Source organism: Nyctereutes procyonoides, unplaced genomic scaffold (genome assembly GCF_905146905.1).
Source record: "Nyctereutes procyonoides isolate TBG_1078 unplaced genomic scaffold, NYPRO_anot_genome, whole genome shotgun sequence".
In the NCBI taxonomy this organism is placed as follows: domain Eukaryota; kingdom Metazoa; phylum Chordata; class Mammalia; order Carnivora; family Canidae; genus Nyctereutes; species Nyctereutes procyonoides.
In genome coordinates this window covers 19,769,268-19,787,387 of record NW_026575128.1, presented here as the reverse complement: position 1 = coordinate 19,787,387, position 18,120 = coordinate 19,769,268, and the positions used below count along the sequence as shown (strand labels likewise).

Genomic DNA, 18,120 nt, shown 5'->3' with positions numbered 1-18,120 from the left:
GAATCAGCCAAGTGCATAAAGACCTCATTAGTGATCTTTGGAGGGCTGCTAGTCTTAATGCTGGATACATGACAAAAGCTAGTTATTAACCCATGCCAGAAACGAAATTTATAATATCCTTCATTAGTGTTTCAATAAAAGCACTGCCTTTTCTCCACCAGTTTGCATAAGGTTATATACCATTTTGAGGCACTAAGAAAAAGCATAGGTTGACTATGCAGTTCTCAGGTGTACTAAAATGATCTGTGGATCCTATAAACAAAAGGCTCGCTTATTCTTCACCACAGATATGAAGCTAAATATATTTAGGAGAAAGAAGGATGCATTAAACAAATTATGCCCCCACTTCAGCTACTTCAGCTGTAACCCTCAGCTACACTTCTCCTTTGGGTAATACTTGTCAATGAATTCTAAACAAAGACTGACACAAGGCTCCTGAACATGGTAGGCTCCTCAGTTCACTTAGAGTAATTCACTTTTTGGAAATTTTGATTTACACGTCTTCTTAGGGTCTTGTCTATTTATCAAAGTGAAGGATACCCATATAATGTCAAATACCTCTGTCAGTTTGAATTATTTTATAATAGGATATGCTCTTTTCTTTACATCACTGAATTATCTATCTACAAGGACATGGCTTAGAATAACATAATATATAATACAACATTTATGCTATGATAAAACTAGTTTTGTTCTTGCCATCAGGTATTTATTTAACAATGAAACCACACTGAGTGACTCTACAAAAGAATTTGTTTGTCATATGGCAAACATATCAGCAATGCATACTTGGCTTTGTGCATACTTGGCTTTATGTCCAGAGAACCAGAGAATATAAAAATGTTAACAGTAAAGTGCCAAGCCTGTAAATTAACCGCTGCAAAGCATAGAAACAGAAAACTTTTTAAAGAATGCTTGACAATACAAAAGAATCTAGTCAGCACTCTAAAGTTGCTACCAAAAGTAAAGCAGTATAGATTTTGAATATTCAAAATCCTAACTGGTCAAGGAATGTTAGGTGGAACACCTTAAAGAATCTGGAGAGTTAGAGCTCCATTTCAAAGACATATTCCCAAATCCCAAAGTCAATTCTTGTTATTTACATTTTAAGACATTAATTCAGTGGCAGTGTGCAACTTAAAGGTATAAAAGGACATTCAGTTTCAGGTATGATTTAAGGATTATTTGTTTCCGTGTAGGAAAATATGGTTGAACCACTGTGGCAGTCTATATATTTTTCTCAAGAACTGATTATAAAAATTAGCAGAAAATAATGAAAACACAAAATAGTATTATTCTACAGAAATGCAATATGTATAGTAACAACATAAACAATGTATTCCTATACCTGATTCCATAAGTAAATGTTATTTCATATATATCTTTCTTTATGACCTGGTTGAAGATGACAACTTTTAATATCAATGATAAAATAGTGCTCAAAGTTGCTTGAATCCTCTAATACAAAGAGATAACTACTCAAACTGAACCATTTTAGAGGCCATGCTGTCTTAAAGTTATCTAACAGATTTTCCCCCTGTGACTTTTAAATATAAGAATAAATTTTTTCTTAAAATATCTAGGAAAACAATTATTAGGGAATTATAATAAACCTTTGATTTTTTTAACACTTTATTACTTAGATTTTTCTTTGTTGAGTTACATTAAGAAGAAGAGATTAAGAATTAATACACGTTGAATCAGAAGTATAGTCAAGGTCTACCATCAGGGGAGCAAGCACATTCGGGGGGGCATGAAATATGCTCAGCATAAGAAGCTGTTCTCCTGTTCCCCACCCCTCTATGCTATGCCACTGCTATGGGAGAAGGAGAGAAGGAAGAATAAAGAAAAAAATACTACCAAACAGGTACTGCAGAATATACTGAGGTCCAGACTTCCTGTCTCTGCAAGTTCAACTATTGTCTGTAAATTTAAAAAAATATATTTTATTCAAAACTAACAATGTTCAACCAACTATAGTGCCATCAATATGAATCAATAAAAATGTTCATTTTTAATTAACTAATATTTTCAGCTCAAAGCAATAAAATCTTTTATTCATTTACTTCTGCTATTTCATTATAATATGAATATAGGAATTTTATTTCTTGAGTATATAAAAACCCAACTCTAAACTTAAGGGACTATTCCTCTGACAATAAGACTACATTACCTATCCTAAGAATTGGTTGTGTAAGTTTTGATCACTAAGATATGAAAATAAACTCAAGTTTAATAAAAAACTGAATCTTCAGAACCGTATTATGACAAGAAAACCCAGCAAACCAATTAGTATTGAAGTCTGAAGAATATTATAAGCATAAGGGCAGCAATCTCTACAGGGCCAGAAAAGGGAGGATCAGCCCCTAAGAACTTGCTAGTGTTTTAGACTCTTGTGGACAGAAATATTTCATTAGGATTTTTTTTTTCCAGAGATTGGATAAAATAGCTCTGAACGTAGTTCAACTGCCTCCAGTCTAATCTAATTCTCTCTCACTTTTGTGACACCTTTGAATTGTACATTTGGTTTGCTATGTACCTAGCAAACCCAGGTACCCAAAGTACCTGGGCTAGTACACCTGGGGGTGCCCAGGATTTTTTATATACATACACATATATTTTTATTGAACATACACATAAATATATACATGTAATGGAAACATAATATCTGAACTATCAACCAGTTTATTGACCTTCCAATTACACATTTGATAAACATTTACTGAATTCGTATTATTTGCTGAGGGTTTTCAGAGAGGTTTGAAATGCTGTACTCATCCCTCAAAGCAATTACAATTCTTATAAAGGGGAAATACATGAAACTTTAAAATGTCATGAAAATGCAAGGACAGGCATTTGGGAGTACCAAGGGTGAGCAACAACTATGCATAACCTCAGTTTGGTTTGAAACTCCTTTAATGTTCTAAAAGATTGTTTCTTTCTTTGTACTCTAATATCTGGTATAAATATTGATAATTTAGCAATTAAACACATGTGACTAGTTAGATTCTATCTGGCTACCTTTTTCTTTTGTTCTTCTGTAGCTTTAATAATCCCTGGATCTGATTTCCAAGATTTTCCAAAATTGTAGAAAAGCGCAACACTATTGGCAAGGAATGGAAGATGGATAAATAAAAAGTTGAGATGTGCCTGAAGTTAAGGAATCTAAAGAAGCAATGATAAATGAGTTACTATTATAGGTAAATTTACAATCTTTAAAATTTTACCACACACACACACACACACACACACACACACACACACACACCTCTACCCATTAAAAATACAACCTGATTTATTATATCAAAATCAATATACTTTTAAATTATGTTCATAACTGAATATAAAAAGAAAAAATGTGATTTCTTTACAAACTTTAAATCATTTGGGTACACTTATCTGACACTTAAGAAAAGTCAGTAATGCATTAAAAATTCAATGAACACGTTATTTTTAAATGATCATATGTCTTCTGATAAAAACTGAAGGGGTTTCTCATGTTCAAAGTTATTAACATATTCTTTTATATGCATTACAGTCTTTATATATCTACCACTTAGGATACCATACCCATGTATTTAAAAGACTGCTTTTAAGTTCTCTCCATTGCCTTTTTTTGAACACATTCAAATTGACCTTAATTTTAGAAAAGTATTTATAAACTTGCTTAAAACAGAGTTCCTATGTTCACATTTTTCTACCTAGTGAAAATATAAGAAATGTACTAGGCTTTATAAATATAAATGAGGAATCAAAAACTACTTTAACACTAAGAAAAATAATGTTGCTACAGCAACACACTTCTGAGGCACAAAATATCTGAAATACTCAAATATCATTTTCAAGATTTTATGTAGGTACAAGCATCAACAGCTAAAACTCTTGAGATTAAAGCTGGGTAAATGTACAGGCAAAGAATACTGAACCTGGTATTTTTCAGGAGCCAGACCTTTATACACTATAACAGTTTCAAAAGGTGTGTATGTAAATAACTCAGATTCTTAAAGCCTGGATTAAATCTGCAAGAGGGCTAAGCAGCAACTCAAGAGAGGACTACAGATTTAAAAGGGATAGGATATTCAAGAATCAAATATCAGATGAACTTACAGAATTTATTTGCTTGGTCTTTAAAGGCAAAGAGATTAGATATCTTCAAACGGTAGTTCGAAGTTAGCTTTAGTAACAGGTCACACCATTTAACTTTGTAAAATTACAGAAAAAAATGTACAAACTCTCCACAAATGGCATGGTTGTTTTTCGTAAAGGTTTAAAACAACCTTTTTTTTTTTCCTGATAAAATCAGAAAACATTAAAAAGCATACAGGCAAAAACAATACTTCCACAACCCAGCAACAATTCCTTTTATTTTTTGTAATCTGCATCTTTAACAACTGAGATCATAGTGTTTTTATGAACATTAGTAAAACAAGTAACACCTGTATCAACTACATGTCACTTAATCTGCACAAGAACTCTATCCCCGTGTTACAGATGACAAACCTAAGACAGAGGTTAATGAAATAGTCCAAAGTTGCTGAGTAAATTAAGGTGGAGCAGGCATTAAAATCCAGGCTCTTTTTATCTGTGCTAGTCTGCCTCTCCAACGCACTCAGCAAAAGATGCTGGGTCGTTAGGTATTATGGGAACAGTATCTTTGGGTATGAACATACTTAAGGCTTGATGTATATTTTTATACTGTCAGATGATTTCCAGAAAGATACACCAATTTAAAATCCCACTAACAACACATACTGCATGATTACTACATTTCCATCAGCTTTAAGCAAAGAATTACCAATTTTAGAAGCAAAAGAAGACTTATTTTATTGTCTTAATTTGTATTTCTGCTTTTATGTTTAAACAGTCCTCCAATTAGGTAAAAAAAAGAAGTATCTGTCATCAATGTTTTCATTTAAATGTTTATGGAACCTTTTTTTACATTTAACTCTTTAATCTGCTTGGATGTATTCTGATGCCTGCTGTGAACTGTAGCTCTAACTTATCATAATACCCAACAAAATAAAGAACAGTATACCAAATGAATCAACTCTGTAAAACACCAGCAACAACTTCAGGAAGGGGACAAGCCACACTATACCATAAAGTTCAACTGGAGATCAAGAAAGGAAGACGACTCTGGTGAGGCAAGCTGCCTGCCATAGTTCTTAATCCCACCTCCACTTGTATAAGTAGTATGGAAAATGTGGATGAGAAGACAAAGTCAGAATTCTCAACAGTCCCACCTGGCTCTCTGCTATGGATTGAATTAATGTCCTACCCCACCCAATCCCCCAAAATTCATATGAAGCCCTAACTTGTACTGTAACAATTCAAATAGGGTCTCTAGGAGGTAATTAAGATCAATTGAGGTTCAGAAGGGTGGGACCCTAATCCAACAGGACTGTGGCTGTATAAGATTTCAGAAGAAAGAAAGAAATCTCTCTCCCCTGCTATGTGGGACACAGGGCGGAGCTGGCTACCTGTAAGCCAGGAAAAGAATCCCCACCTGAACATAATCATGCTGGCATCCTTATCCAGAACTGTGAGAAAATCAATTTCCTTGTTTAAGCTAAGCAATCTAATGTTACTTTGCAGGGGCAAATATCTAAACATCAAAATAATTCACTTTTCTTTAAATTCTTCTACAACTTAAATAGAATTTCAATCAATATTGCATTGGGCTTTTCATGGAACTTGAAAAGATGATTCTAAAAAACTTAAACAGAAGCACAAAGGGCCAAAAAAAGCTAAAGTATTCCCGAGAAATAAAAAATTGCAAAACTTGGCCTACCAGATATCAAGATTTAAGAATAAAGCTTTAGTGGGGAGGTTGGGGAGGAACGGATGAGTAAAATAGGAGAAGGGGATCAAGAGGACACATCATGATGAGCACTGTATAATGTACAGAATTACTGAATCATATTGTACACCTAAACCTGATATAACACTGTATGTTAACTGTACTAGAAGAAAGAGAGGGAGGGAGGAAGTTATGAAGTTGGAAGGAAGGAAGGAAGGAAGGAAGGAAGGAAGGAAGGAAGGAAGGAAGGAAGGAGGGAGGGAGGGAGGGAGGGAGGGAGGGAGGGAGGGAGGGAAGGAGGGAAGGAAGGAGGAAGGAAGGAAGGAAGGAAGGAAGGAAGGAAGGAAGGAAGGAAGGAAGGAAGGAAGGAAGGAAGGAAAAAATAGTATAGCTATAGTATAGTATAGTATAGTATAGTATAGTATAGTATAGTATAGTATATATATAGTATAGTATAGCTATAGTAATAAAACAGTACTGGCACAAGCAGAGAGATCAATAAACTGAATAGAGTACGGGAAAACTGATAAATATCAAGGTTGATGCTGCGACTGAGTGAGGAAAGGGTATACTGAAGCAATGAGTTCCCTAATAGGCAAAAAGGAAGATAGACACAAGCCCCACTCATATCATTCATTAGACACAGTAGTCAAATACACATGAATTAATAAATTAGATTATATTTAATGACTTCAGAAACACTTCCATCTGCACACACACACAAAAATGATATACAATGATATTTATAGCAAATATTGTCAGAATTCACAGAAAGTGGATACTGAAAGACAGGTATTAAAAAGCTTAGAGAATATTATAAGGAAATTAGAAAAGATACACAAAAAAACTGAAGAAGTCCTAATAGTAAACTACAGGGAAAAAAATACTTAAGAGGCAAATGTATAGGAGAGGATGGTGATAATGATAATTTAGTAATGTCTTCATTTTTATATATGGAATCATCCCAGGTTCCAGAAGTTTTTTATATCCGTCTTTAGTTTAAGCTTAATTTAACTTAAAACCTGACTGAAAACTAATTTATTTTTAGACATAAAATTTCTAATAGCTTATCATCAATATTTTTTCACTTATTAGGTCTTAAGCATATGCCCACATCAAGTCTTAGAAAAGCATTTTAATGGCTATTTTATCCCCTATTACACATAGCTAACTGATAGCAACTATTCCCCCCTCAGGATGGATACTTAAGTTATTTTCATTTTCATTTTTTTCTCGATTATAAATAGTACTCTGGTAAACAGCTTTGTAAATAAATTTTTGATTTACATCTGATGACTTATGAAGGGTATTTTTAAAGTCTTTCTACATGCTACTTTCCAGGAAAGTTTAAATACTTAAAATTATGTTCAGAGTGTACGATAAGACATTTGAAGGTACACTGTTATCAGGTCAAAAAGCTGAGTCCTACCCAAGACTCCTGATAATTACCTATCTATGGGACTTTGGGCAAGACATACGATTTCTCTGAGTCTCAGTGTCTCTATCAGTTAGAAAACAGGATTAGGATTTGTGTGGTTTGTTTTTCTAATCTCAAAAAATTGCTCTGAGAACCAAGACAAACAATATATCTGAAAGAACTATAAACCAAAAAGCACTGAATAAAATGTAAGGCTCATAGAGATGATAATTATTTAATGAACAGTAGAACAGAATAAGAACTTGTTAGAATAGTTTATATCGATACAAAATTCATAATCACCACAGAAACACTCCAGTTAGGTATCATATATAAGATACTAGAATAAAGTTTATTTTACAGTTGACCTTCATGCCGACTTGCTAAAATTTGTAACCCCAAAATCAATACAGTGTTTTTACAGTCATTCATGGATATGTGCAAAGTAGCAAAAAATATGAGTCACCCTATGTACACAATGACAGCTGAATCCAACAAGGCAATAGTCTGCCTACTTGTTCCAGCTCTTATACGGTAAACAAGTATCTTTTTATGGTTGATTCTATGTCCTACTGTTTACCTATTTGTGCTTTTCATTGGTGATTTTGCTGTTTAAAATGGCCTCCCACTGAAAAGGGAACCCTCTTACACTGTTGGTGGGAATGTGAACTGGTGCAGCCACTCTGGAAAACTGTGTGGAGGTTCCTCAAAGAATTAAAAATAGACCTGCCCTACGACCCAGCAATTGCACTGTTAGGGATTTACCCCGAAGATTCAGATGCAATGAAACACCGGGACACCTGCACCCCGATGTTTCTAGCAGCCATGTCCACAATAGCCAAACTGTGGAAGGAGCCTCAGTGCCCATCAAAAGATGAATGGATAAAGAAGATGTGGTCTATGTATACAATGGAATATTACTCAGCCATTAGAAACGACAAATACCCACCATTTGCTTCAACGTGGATGGAACTGGAGGGTATTATGCTGAGTGAAGTAAGTCAATCGGAGAAGGACAAACAGTGTATGTTCTCATGCATTTGGGGAATATGAATAATAGTGAAAGGGAATATAAGGGAAGGGAGAAGAAATGTGTGGGAAATATCAGAAAGGGAGACAGAGCATAAAGACTTCTAATTCTGGGAAATGAACTAGGGGTGGTGGAGGGGGAGGAGGGCGGGGGGTGGGGGTGAATGGGTACTGAGGGGGACACTTGACGGGATGAGCACTGGGTGTTATTCTGTATGTTGGTAAACTGAACACCAATAAAAATTAATTTATTAAAAAAAAATGGCCTCCCACTATAATGCTGAAGTGTAACAAATGTTCCTAAATGTGAGAGAGCTATGGTGTGCCTTACTTGATAGTATATGTGCTGCCGAAGCGAGCACTGGTGTGCCTTACGTGATAGGAGTTAGATATGCTTTGTTCAAGCATGGGTTATAATGCTGCTGGTGGTTAGTTCAATGCTAACCAATGACAAGTATTATATTTGGTATTTATACAGAAACACATAAAACCAAGGTTATGTACTGATTGGCTGACAAAAAATGTTGACTAGAGGCTTACATTTTCTTTTTCCCCTAGGAGCAACAGGTTTAGTATTTGCTAATTCAGTGTTTGCAGCAACTTTATAGAGCATAATTAGCACAAATAATGAAAACGGACTATTTTTCACTAGTCTAATCAGCTTTAATTACATATGCAGTCAAGAGTTGCATGAGGAAAGTGGTAGAAACAACAGCAAAGAGGCTGAGGTCAACAACAGAGGTAGTTTCTGACAACAGCTACCATTTTTAACTCCATTATCTTAATCATTATCTTATATCATGAACCTCATGAACCTCTAACATCCTTGTGCTTCCATCATAAATTATTCTGGGTTTTTTTTGTTCCCTTCCTATAAGTTTCTAGAGCTCCTATCTCTGGCTGCGAAGTTTAATACTGAAAAACAAAATATGGCTCTAAAATCACATAGGGCATAGAGATATGGTTCTTTTAAACATAGAGAAGTGTTAAGTTTTTCTTTTTATAATCACAATTTAAAGTTATCTGTGATTTCATTCCACATTCCATGAGCAGCATATACACAAACATTCATATAAAAGAAACCGTGAATGCACACTTAAAGCCCATGTGAATACGATGATCCAAAAAGTCATGCATAAGGTAATAACACACACTTATTTAACATTTTTTACATGTCTGGTGTGTCCTACACTTTATTAAATTTATTAAACTCATCTTCTCAAAAATTCTATGATCATCCCTCCTTTACAGATAGGTTAAGTATAAAAACTTGGTATTCTCATACCATAATTTTTATTTGAAAAATTAAACTAATACATGCGACTTATATAGGGCAAGTTAAATTGACTTGATTGTGCTGACCTTCCTTTCAAAATCTACCTCTAACATTCTCAACTCCCTATATTTGGAAGCTTGCATAGCTATTTTTTTCTATCTCCAAAAAAGGAAGGAAAAGATAGAAAAAGTTCAAGTCAGAATACATAAAATTCTCTGGCATGAAGTTTTCATTATTTGTGATTTACTAATTTTCCTGCTTTTCTCCACTTATATGTACAACAGATTAATAGAACAGCAACAGTCTAAAATTATTTTGAGATGTGAATCTGAGTTTTTTCATGATATAAAGTTTACTGTCCAATTTAGGAAACAAAATTAGAAAATATGTCTGGAATACTAACGTCATTTCAGAGGTCAGTGCTCCTTATAAATTTAAAATAGATGAGGTAACGAAAATAAGCAGATCTGTTTTACCTAGGCTAAATGTTCCAAGAAAACAATCCTAATGTTCAATAAATCCTTGAGAAACAATTTTTATGTCAAAGTTTAGTACTAGGCAGAAGGAGGTAGCAAAAAGTACTACATGGAAATATTTCAAAAGATACTTAGGCTAAGGAAATATTTAAAAAGCACTATACTTTCTAAAAGCATAATGCTATAAAAATGTAAGAATGACAAGTGTAGCCACAGTTCTGTGCCTTTGTCTCAAAATAAGCATTTGTTTTTCGATACTTCGTTTTTGTTTAAAACACAACAAAAAGAACACAACGTTAAAACATGCAAGACTGTGAAGTGAAACTAGGTATTAATTAAAATTGTTCAGAACAGTCCTAAGTCAACAAAAATTTCATTCTATTTAAAACCTATCTTACAGCTTTGTATTGTAATATTTTGAAAAATGATTTACTAACAAACATTTGTGAAACATGTGCCTTTATTTTAATAAAACAGATGTCTTAATGATTTGATCTTTTCTATATAAAAATATCAAAAGTTGACATTGGCCTTATTTCTTTGATACACACATATGCACATATACATACTTACAATTTCAAATAAGATTACTTTTTTAAAGTATACTACACTGAAATAATCAGCAATATTTGAAGACACAGCACTGCATGCTTTTCCTGATACAAAAGAAAAAATTAACTGTTACCTACCACAACAAAATAAAAAGTTGTGATATTAAGAAAATATTTAGAGAAACAGCTTGATACTAAGCCATGAAAATCACAGTTTAGTAAAAAGGTTTCAAATAGATGTTTTTGAATCAGAGAAGTGTGTGTTTCTATCTCTGCCTTACCAGAGACGAGCTTGGGCAAGGTAACAGCTTAACCTATTTAAGTCTAAATTTTCTCATCTACAAAATGTGGAGATAAAAATATTAACATACAGAATGTGTATTAAAGGTGTACAAAAAAAAAAAGGTGTACAAAGCATTTAAGAAAATGCCCTTTAACAATAAATAATAGCTACTCACTATTGATGTAGTCATTAAAAGCAGCTTTCAAAAGCAATCTATTAAATATGAAACATTTTAAAACAATATGTTGGTTCACATTTATTATTTTTCTAGAAATACTGTTTTACCGCAGCAAATCATGAGTAGTTCAGTCCTAATGTTAAATTACTATGAAACATTCATTTAGGTAACAAAAGTTGCTTTAGATACGACCTTTATAACCAAAGGATATCATTCCAAAACCAGAAGAACCACGTTACATACATCCAGAATTTGGTTGCCAAATATATTCCAAGGGGCAATGCACTATGCATTGAATGATCAAAAAAGGATCTGCAAAATACAAATTTTATAAAATTTGAGCTCTATACTTTGTTGCAAAAATGAATGATTTTTTAAATGAAAATTATACACATTCTACATAGTAAACTTTGGCTTAACCAAAATTCAGAAATACAGGCTCCTTAAATACCAAGACCATTTTTCATGGTAATCAATAATAAATGAGTGCACAGCTGAATCAGTCAACAAGATTTTGAAGTTCTTTTGACAAGAAATGGAATTACATTCTATTCTATGAACTTTTCAACCTCAGAATTTCAGTCTACTCCTATCCTCTTAAATCAATTTAGTATATTTAGTAACTCTTATCATTCAGCATATTAGTCACCAAAGATGCATTATAATTTTGATAAACTAGTACAAAGCAATCCTCAAGTTTTTCTCCATGCTTCATTATTTCTCCTTACTTACAGACTCTTGGTTAAGCTTTTAGTACAGCTTTTTCAAATAGAATGAACTGGCAGTGTAATAGAATTGAAGGTTATTATGTACAGAATTTTAAACAGGGGAAAAAATAAGTATTAATGAATTTTATTAAACATAAGCAGGATCAACTATCCATGTAGGCTAATTAAGAAGTATTCCTATTTATAGGATCCCTTGGAGCTCCTAGGAACACTAAAGTGAGATTAAATTACCTAGAATTAAGCTTCTTCCTGACAGTTAACACATTAGTGTATTACCAGTCATTCTCATCTCTATGTGAATTATTTTCAGAACTTTTCTTTTTCTTTGAAATTCAGGTGAAAACAAAGTACTAAAGAAATGGAGACGAGGTGGGAAGTTTCAGATTTGATTATAGACAACTGCCTAGGTTTACTGAATGGGCAACTTGAAAGGGATCTAAGGATAGGAAGACAGGGAAAGATCAACAATGTTTTAAAGAAAAATGAGAGAGGAGAAAATACAAAGACTAAGCCTTACTTCATATGCTAAGACTCTACCTTAACTGCTAAAATCAGTGACCAAAGAAAATATAATTCCATGGAAAGGTAAGCTCAAGGATTATAATTACCTAAAAATAGGCCATATGTGTATTACAGTCAGAGTTCAATGACTCGTCTACTTCTACTGAAATGTTTAAAACTCTATTTTAGTCTTAAAAATTATGTTAGACTTTGTCACCCAAAGTACCTTTAGAATTTCAACATTTCAGTTTGTTTCCTATAGTTAAGAGTCTCTTACAGCTTGTCTCCCTCTCTGATGACTTCCTATTCAGTTTTCCCTCCCTTCCCCTATGATTTTCTGTATTGTTTCTTATATTCCACGAGTGAAGCCATATGTAATGGTCTTTCTCTTGATTTGGGATTGCTGGGGGGTGGGGGGTGGGTGACTGGGTGTGATGGGCATTAGGGAGGGCACATGATGTGATGAGGCCTGGGTGTTACATGCAACTGATGAATTACTGAATTCTTCATCTGAAACTAATGATGTACTATTTGTTGGCTAATTTAATTTAAATTTAAAAAATAAAATTTAAAAAGAAAAAGAAAAAAATAATTTCAACTTTAAAAAACTTAAAAGATTCCAGATAAAAGTCTGGCAAAATTCTTTAACATTAAATAAAGATGAAACATATTACATAAAGGCAGTGTTCTAAACACACAAAACATTAATTTTACATAGCAGGTTCCCAATTATATCCTTTCGTGAACAGTTAAAAATACAGTTAAAAACAACATACTTACTTTGAAAGAAATTGTACTGTAGCCCAAACACCACCATACATTAGCCCTTTAATGAGCCAAGAATCAATATTTAGGTCTGCTATAAACCCAACCAGCCAAATAACTAGGAATGGAGTTCCTAGCATTACTTTCTGCCGAAACTCCTGTACAGAAAAAAACAATGTCAGAAAGTTTCCATGTTTCAAGTAATCTGAATGTGAACCATTGTTATCTTTGTGAAAACATGCAACAGAAGGTGAAATTCATTCATTCAAATATGCCTACTACGCACAGGTACTATTCAAGGTGCTAGTCTCAGTCTTTTAGATAGGCTTTAATAGGCAATTTAAAAGTACTTAGGTAAAATTGTGGGAAAAGAGAATATAAGTTATAGGAGTGGGTCTAGATATTCAGATGCAGAAGACAGCAGTGCCACCTGCCAACACGTGGATAAACTAGAAAACTGTTCATGACGATACCACACAATTAAAAGGGCCACTGATAACTAGAGAGTGAACAACCAGGATAACTTGATGTTCTAAGAGCTACGTCAGATAAAGAAAGGTGAGGATGCTTAGCCTGAAAAAGGCACTTTGAATGATACATGTAAACAGTATACTAAAATCTTAAATGAGACAGAAAATAAAACAATCTATAGAGTCCCAGAGTCCACGGAATGACGATTATGTGCCCCTGAACATATTTCAAAGCACAGTGTCTAACATTCTGGAGGTAGTTCCATTTCATTTTTGTACTGATCTAGTTGTTACAAAGTCCCTACTTTTTTTTTTCTTTTAAGACTGATTGATTGATTGACTTATGAGAGAGAGAGAAAGAGAGAGAGAGAGAGGCAGAGAGAGAGAGGCAGAGATACAGGCAGAGGGACAAGCAGGCTCCATGCAGGGAGCCCGATGTGGGACTCGATCCCGGGACTCCAGGATCACGCCCTGGGCCAAAGGCAGGCGCTAAACCTCTGAGCCACCCAGGGATCCCCACAAAGTCCCTACTTCTAAATATAAAACCTATCTACTTCCTTAGAACACCTACCACAATTTTACCTTCATAACAACACAAAGCAAGTCTATTAATTACCTTCTCCACATAGCAGCCCCTCACAAACTGATAAGCAGTTATCAAGTCTCTGGAGTTACCTTAAGTGACAGAACAACATATGATCTTCCAGCTGTGACCTAACAAAGCTCAGAGTACAAATATTACTTTCCTCACTACCTTTCTGAAGGCTAAGATATTACACTTTTTTAGTGCCCCTTTTTATACTGCTAGCTTCCACTGAAATAAATATTTTTCATATAAATGGCCATGCCTTTCCCAATTACTGTAATTCATTTTGAATGATGTGTAATTTTGGCTTGAAAAATAATTAAATATAACTTCAGAGTTTAATTTTATGCTGTCGTAAAATAACTAACCCTTCTGATTTTAAAGATTTTATTTATGAGAGAGAGAGAGAGAGAGAGAGAGAGAGAGAGAGAGAGAGAGGCAGAGACACAGGCAGAGGGACAAGCAGGCTCTATGCAGGGAGCCCGATGCGGGACTCAATCCTGGGACTCCAGGATCATGCCCTGGGCCGAAGGCAGGTGCTAAACCGCTGAGCTACCCAGGGATCCCCCTGATTTGTATTTTCATCTCTAGTATGCATGAATTTTATATCAAGACATTAGAGAAGACTTATAACTGGGAGGACAGAGCATGTAAGGGGTGGGTACTGATGGGAGCAAAGGCAGATGTGTCACTGGAAAACTATTTTCTAAAATTATTTGTAATTTGCCTTGATTGGAAAAGTATTCTTTTTTTAAGATTTTGATTTATTTATTTGAGAGAGAGTACGTGAGTTCATGAGCAGGGGGAAGGGCAAAGGGAAAAGCACACTCCTCTCTGAGCGGAGAGCCCCATACAGGGCTTCATCCCAGGACCCCAGGATCATGACCTGAGCTGAAGGTAGATGCTGAACCAACTGAGCCACCCAGGTGCTCTGAAAAACTATTTTCTAAAATTATCTGTAATTTGCCTTGTTTTTAGTTAAGATACTTGTTCTCCCTCAGCAACAGCCATAATTTTTTCATTAAAAATAAAGATACAATTTACAAATAGTAAAATTCACCCTCTTTTGGGTATAGTTCATTGAGTTTTGTTAACATACATCGTTACGTGAAAATCAAGACACAGAACAGTTATATCAAGTCCTGAAATACCCTGTGCTCCCAGTCCCAGCCCCGGACAAACACTAATCTCTACCCCTATGTTTTTTGCAGGAATGTCTTATAAATGGAATCATACTGACACAGTCCTTTAAGCCTGGCTTCTTTCCCTGAGACAACGCATCTGACATTCACCCATGTTGTATCAGCAGTTTGTTCCTTTTAAAGCTAACTAGTATTCTATTATAGTATCACAGTTTTTCCATCTGCAACTAAGGGATTAGGGTTATTTCCAAATTTGAAGGCTGAATAAAGCCATTATAAACATTTGCATACAGGTTTTTGTGTAAACAGAAGTCATTTCACTTGGATAAATACCTATGTGTGGGATTCTGGAGTTTTTCTTTCTTTTTTTTTTCAGAATATTATTTAACATATGTATTTATGATGCCATAAAGATGTTTTAAAAAGATGTAATGGTGATGTGCTGCTTCTGTAGATATGAAAAAAAATCTATTTTCTCCTGAATTTTATTATAGAAATTTTCAAATATATAGTAAGTCTGAAAGAATTTTATAGTGAATACTAGCTGTATTCACCACCTAGATTCTATAATTCAGTAAACTATTTTTAATTAAACTTTTGATTATGAAACAATTATAGGTTCACATGCAGTTGTAATAAATAGTACAGACAGATCCCAAGGACCCTTTACCCAGGTTTCCCCAAAGGCTAACATCTAGAGAAACAGTAGTACAATATCCTAATCAGGATGTTGACACTGATACAGTAAGATGCAGAATATTTCCATCACTACAAGGATTCCCCACGTGGTCCTTTTAGAGCAACTTCCCTCCTACCAGCTACCTTCACCTGCATATGAACCTCTGGCAACCACTAATCTGCTCTACATTACTGTAATTTTGTCATTTCAAGAATTTTATGTTATATAGTATATAACCTAAGGGATTGGCTTTCTCATTCAACATAATTCCCTAGAGATGCACCCAGGTTATTGTTTGCATCATTAGTTCATTTCTTTTTATTATTAAGGAACATTCCATGGGATGACTGCGCTATAGTCTGCTTAACCTTCACCTACTGAAGGACTGTAGAGTTGTTTCTAGTTTGGAGCTATTATGAATAGAGCTGCTATAAACATTCATGTATGGGATTTTGTGTAAATATAAGTTTTCATTTCTCTGGGATAAAGGCCCAGGAGTGCAGCTTCTGGGTTGTATGGTAATTGCATGTTAAGTTTTTTTAAAAACTGTCCAACTGTTCTCCAGGGTGCTGTATTCCCACGAGTAATGTATGAATAATCAGTAATCAGGAGTAATTTCTCTGTATCCTTACCAGCATTTGGTGGTGCTGCAACTTTTTCAGTTATTCTGATAGGCGTATGATAGTAAGTCATGGTTTTAATTTGCATTTCTCATAATTATATTTTTTGCTTTCTACTACTTCTCTATGTTTTTGTTTCTCTATTTTCTTTTTCCTGCTGCTTGTGGGTTACTGGAAAGCTTTTTAGAATTATATTTTGATTCATCTATAGTATTTTCCAGTTTATCCCTCCACATAGTTTTTTTAGTGGTTACTCAAATATTATATAAACATAACTTATCACAATGTACTGGTGTCATCATTTTACTAGTTCAAGTGAATTGTGGAAACCTTACCCCTTTATGTTCCTCTACCCTTCCCTGTTTAGACTATAAATTGTCTCACATATATACCTACATTTAGAGATACATCAAATAATATTAGAATTTTTGCTCCAACTGTCAAGCATGAGATGAGAAGTCTACTGTACTTATTCATAATTTTGTTTACATGATCTTATGTTCCAAGATTTTTCCTTTTATCTTTCTGTTTAGAGAACATTTCTTAGCTATTCTTCTAGGGTAGGTCTGCTGGCAATAAATTTTCTTAATTTTCCTTTATCTGAGAATGTGTTGATTTCTCCTTCATTCCTGAAAGATATTTTTACTGGATACTAGATTTTGGGTTGACAGTTCTTTCCTCTCAGCACTTGGAAAATGTGCCAATTTCTTCTGGCTTCTATGGTTTCTGGTGAGAAATCCATTGTTATTTGATCTATTTCACCCTTACTAGCAAGGGGATTTCAAGAATTTTATTTTTTGGCCTTTGGTTTCCAGAAGTTTGACTCGGTGTGTTCAGGCAGAATTTCTTTGAGCTTATTCTGTTTGGGGTATGTTCCACTTAATCTATAGGTTGGTCTTTTGTCAAATTTGGGGATTTTATGGGCCACTGTATCTTTTGGGTACTTTTTTAGCTCTAACTTCCTTCTCTTCTTTTTCTGGGATTCTAATCATATCACTGTTAAGATACGCTGTTATAATGTCTAATTTTTATTGTTCTATCTTCAGGGTCACTGATTCTTTCCCCTGCCCCCTCTATTCTGCTTTTGAGCCCATACACTGAATTTTGCAAAGTTTGGTTATTATAATTTTCAGTTTTAAAATTTCCACTTGGTCCTTCTGTATATTCTATTTCTAGATTTCTATTTCTTTGCTGAGGCTACTTTTCATTTGTTTCAAGCATGTTCGTAACTACTCATTGAAGCCTTTTTATAATGACTCCTCTAAAATCTTTCGTCAGGTAATTCTAATATCTCTGTCATCATGTTGTTGGCATCTATTTGATTTGCATTTCATCAGTTTTGGACCTTCTTAGTATCCGGTATGAGTGATTTTCTGGTTTTTTTAGATAGATTCCTCTGATGTAGCTTGGCAGAATGAGGGGAGTGAAGCATGTTATTGTCAGGTGAGATGGAGGTTCAGATCTCAAACTGGATTCCAATGACGCCTGAGGAGGGGGCTCCTTATTACTGTTGGACAAAGGTAGAGCTTCCAGCTCCCCACTATACCTCTACTGATACCTCCCCTGGCCAGGAGGGTTAGGAGTGCCTCATTATTGCTTCCTATGTGGTCTTCCCTGAT

At 34.5% G+C, this 18,120-nt stretch overlaps 1 protein-coding gene across 2 annotated transcripts in view; it reads right to left on the bottom strand.

The window, feature by feature from the left end:
• Positions 1–18,120, bottom strand: part of ZDHHC17 (zinc finger DHHC-type palmitoyltransferase 17) — a 111,702-nt gene that overhangs the window by 31,678 nt on the left and 61,904 nt on the right. For both annotated transcript variants that reach the window (XM_055341649.1, XM_055341648.1), the window contains exons 9-12: positions 13,020–13,162; positions 11,222–11,322; positions 3,022–3,146; positions 1,861–1,923 (exon numbers count right to left, since the gene is read on the bottom strand). In XM_055341649.1, the coding sequence (XP_055197624.1) occupies positions 1,861–1,923; positions 3,022–3,146; positions 11,222–11,322; positions 13,020–13,162 (432 nt within the window). The remainder of the gene's footprint in view (positions 1–1,860; positions 1,924–3,021; positions 3,147–11,221; positions 11,323–13,019; positions 13,163–18,120) is intronic.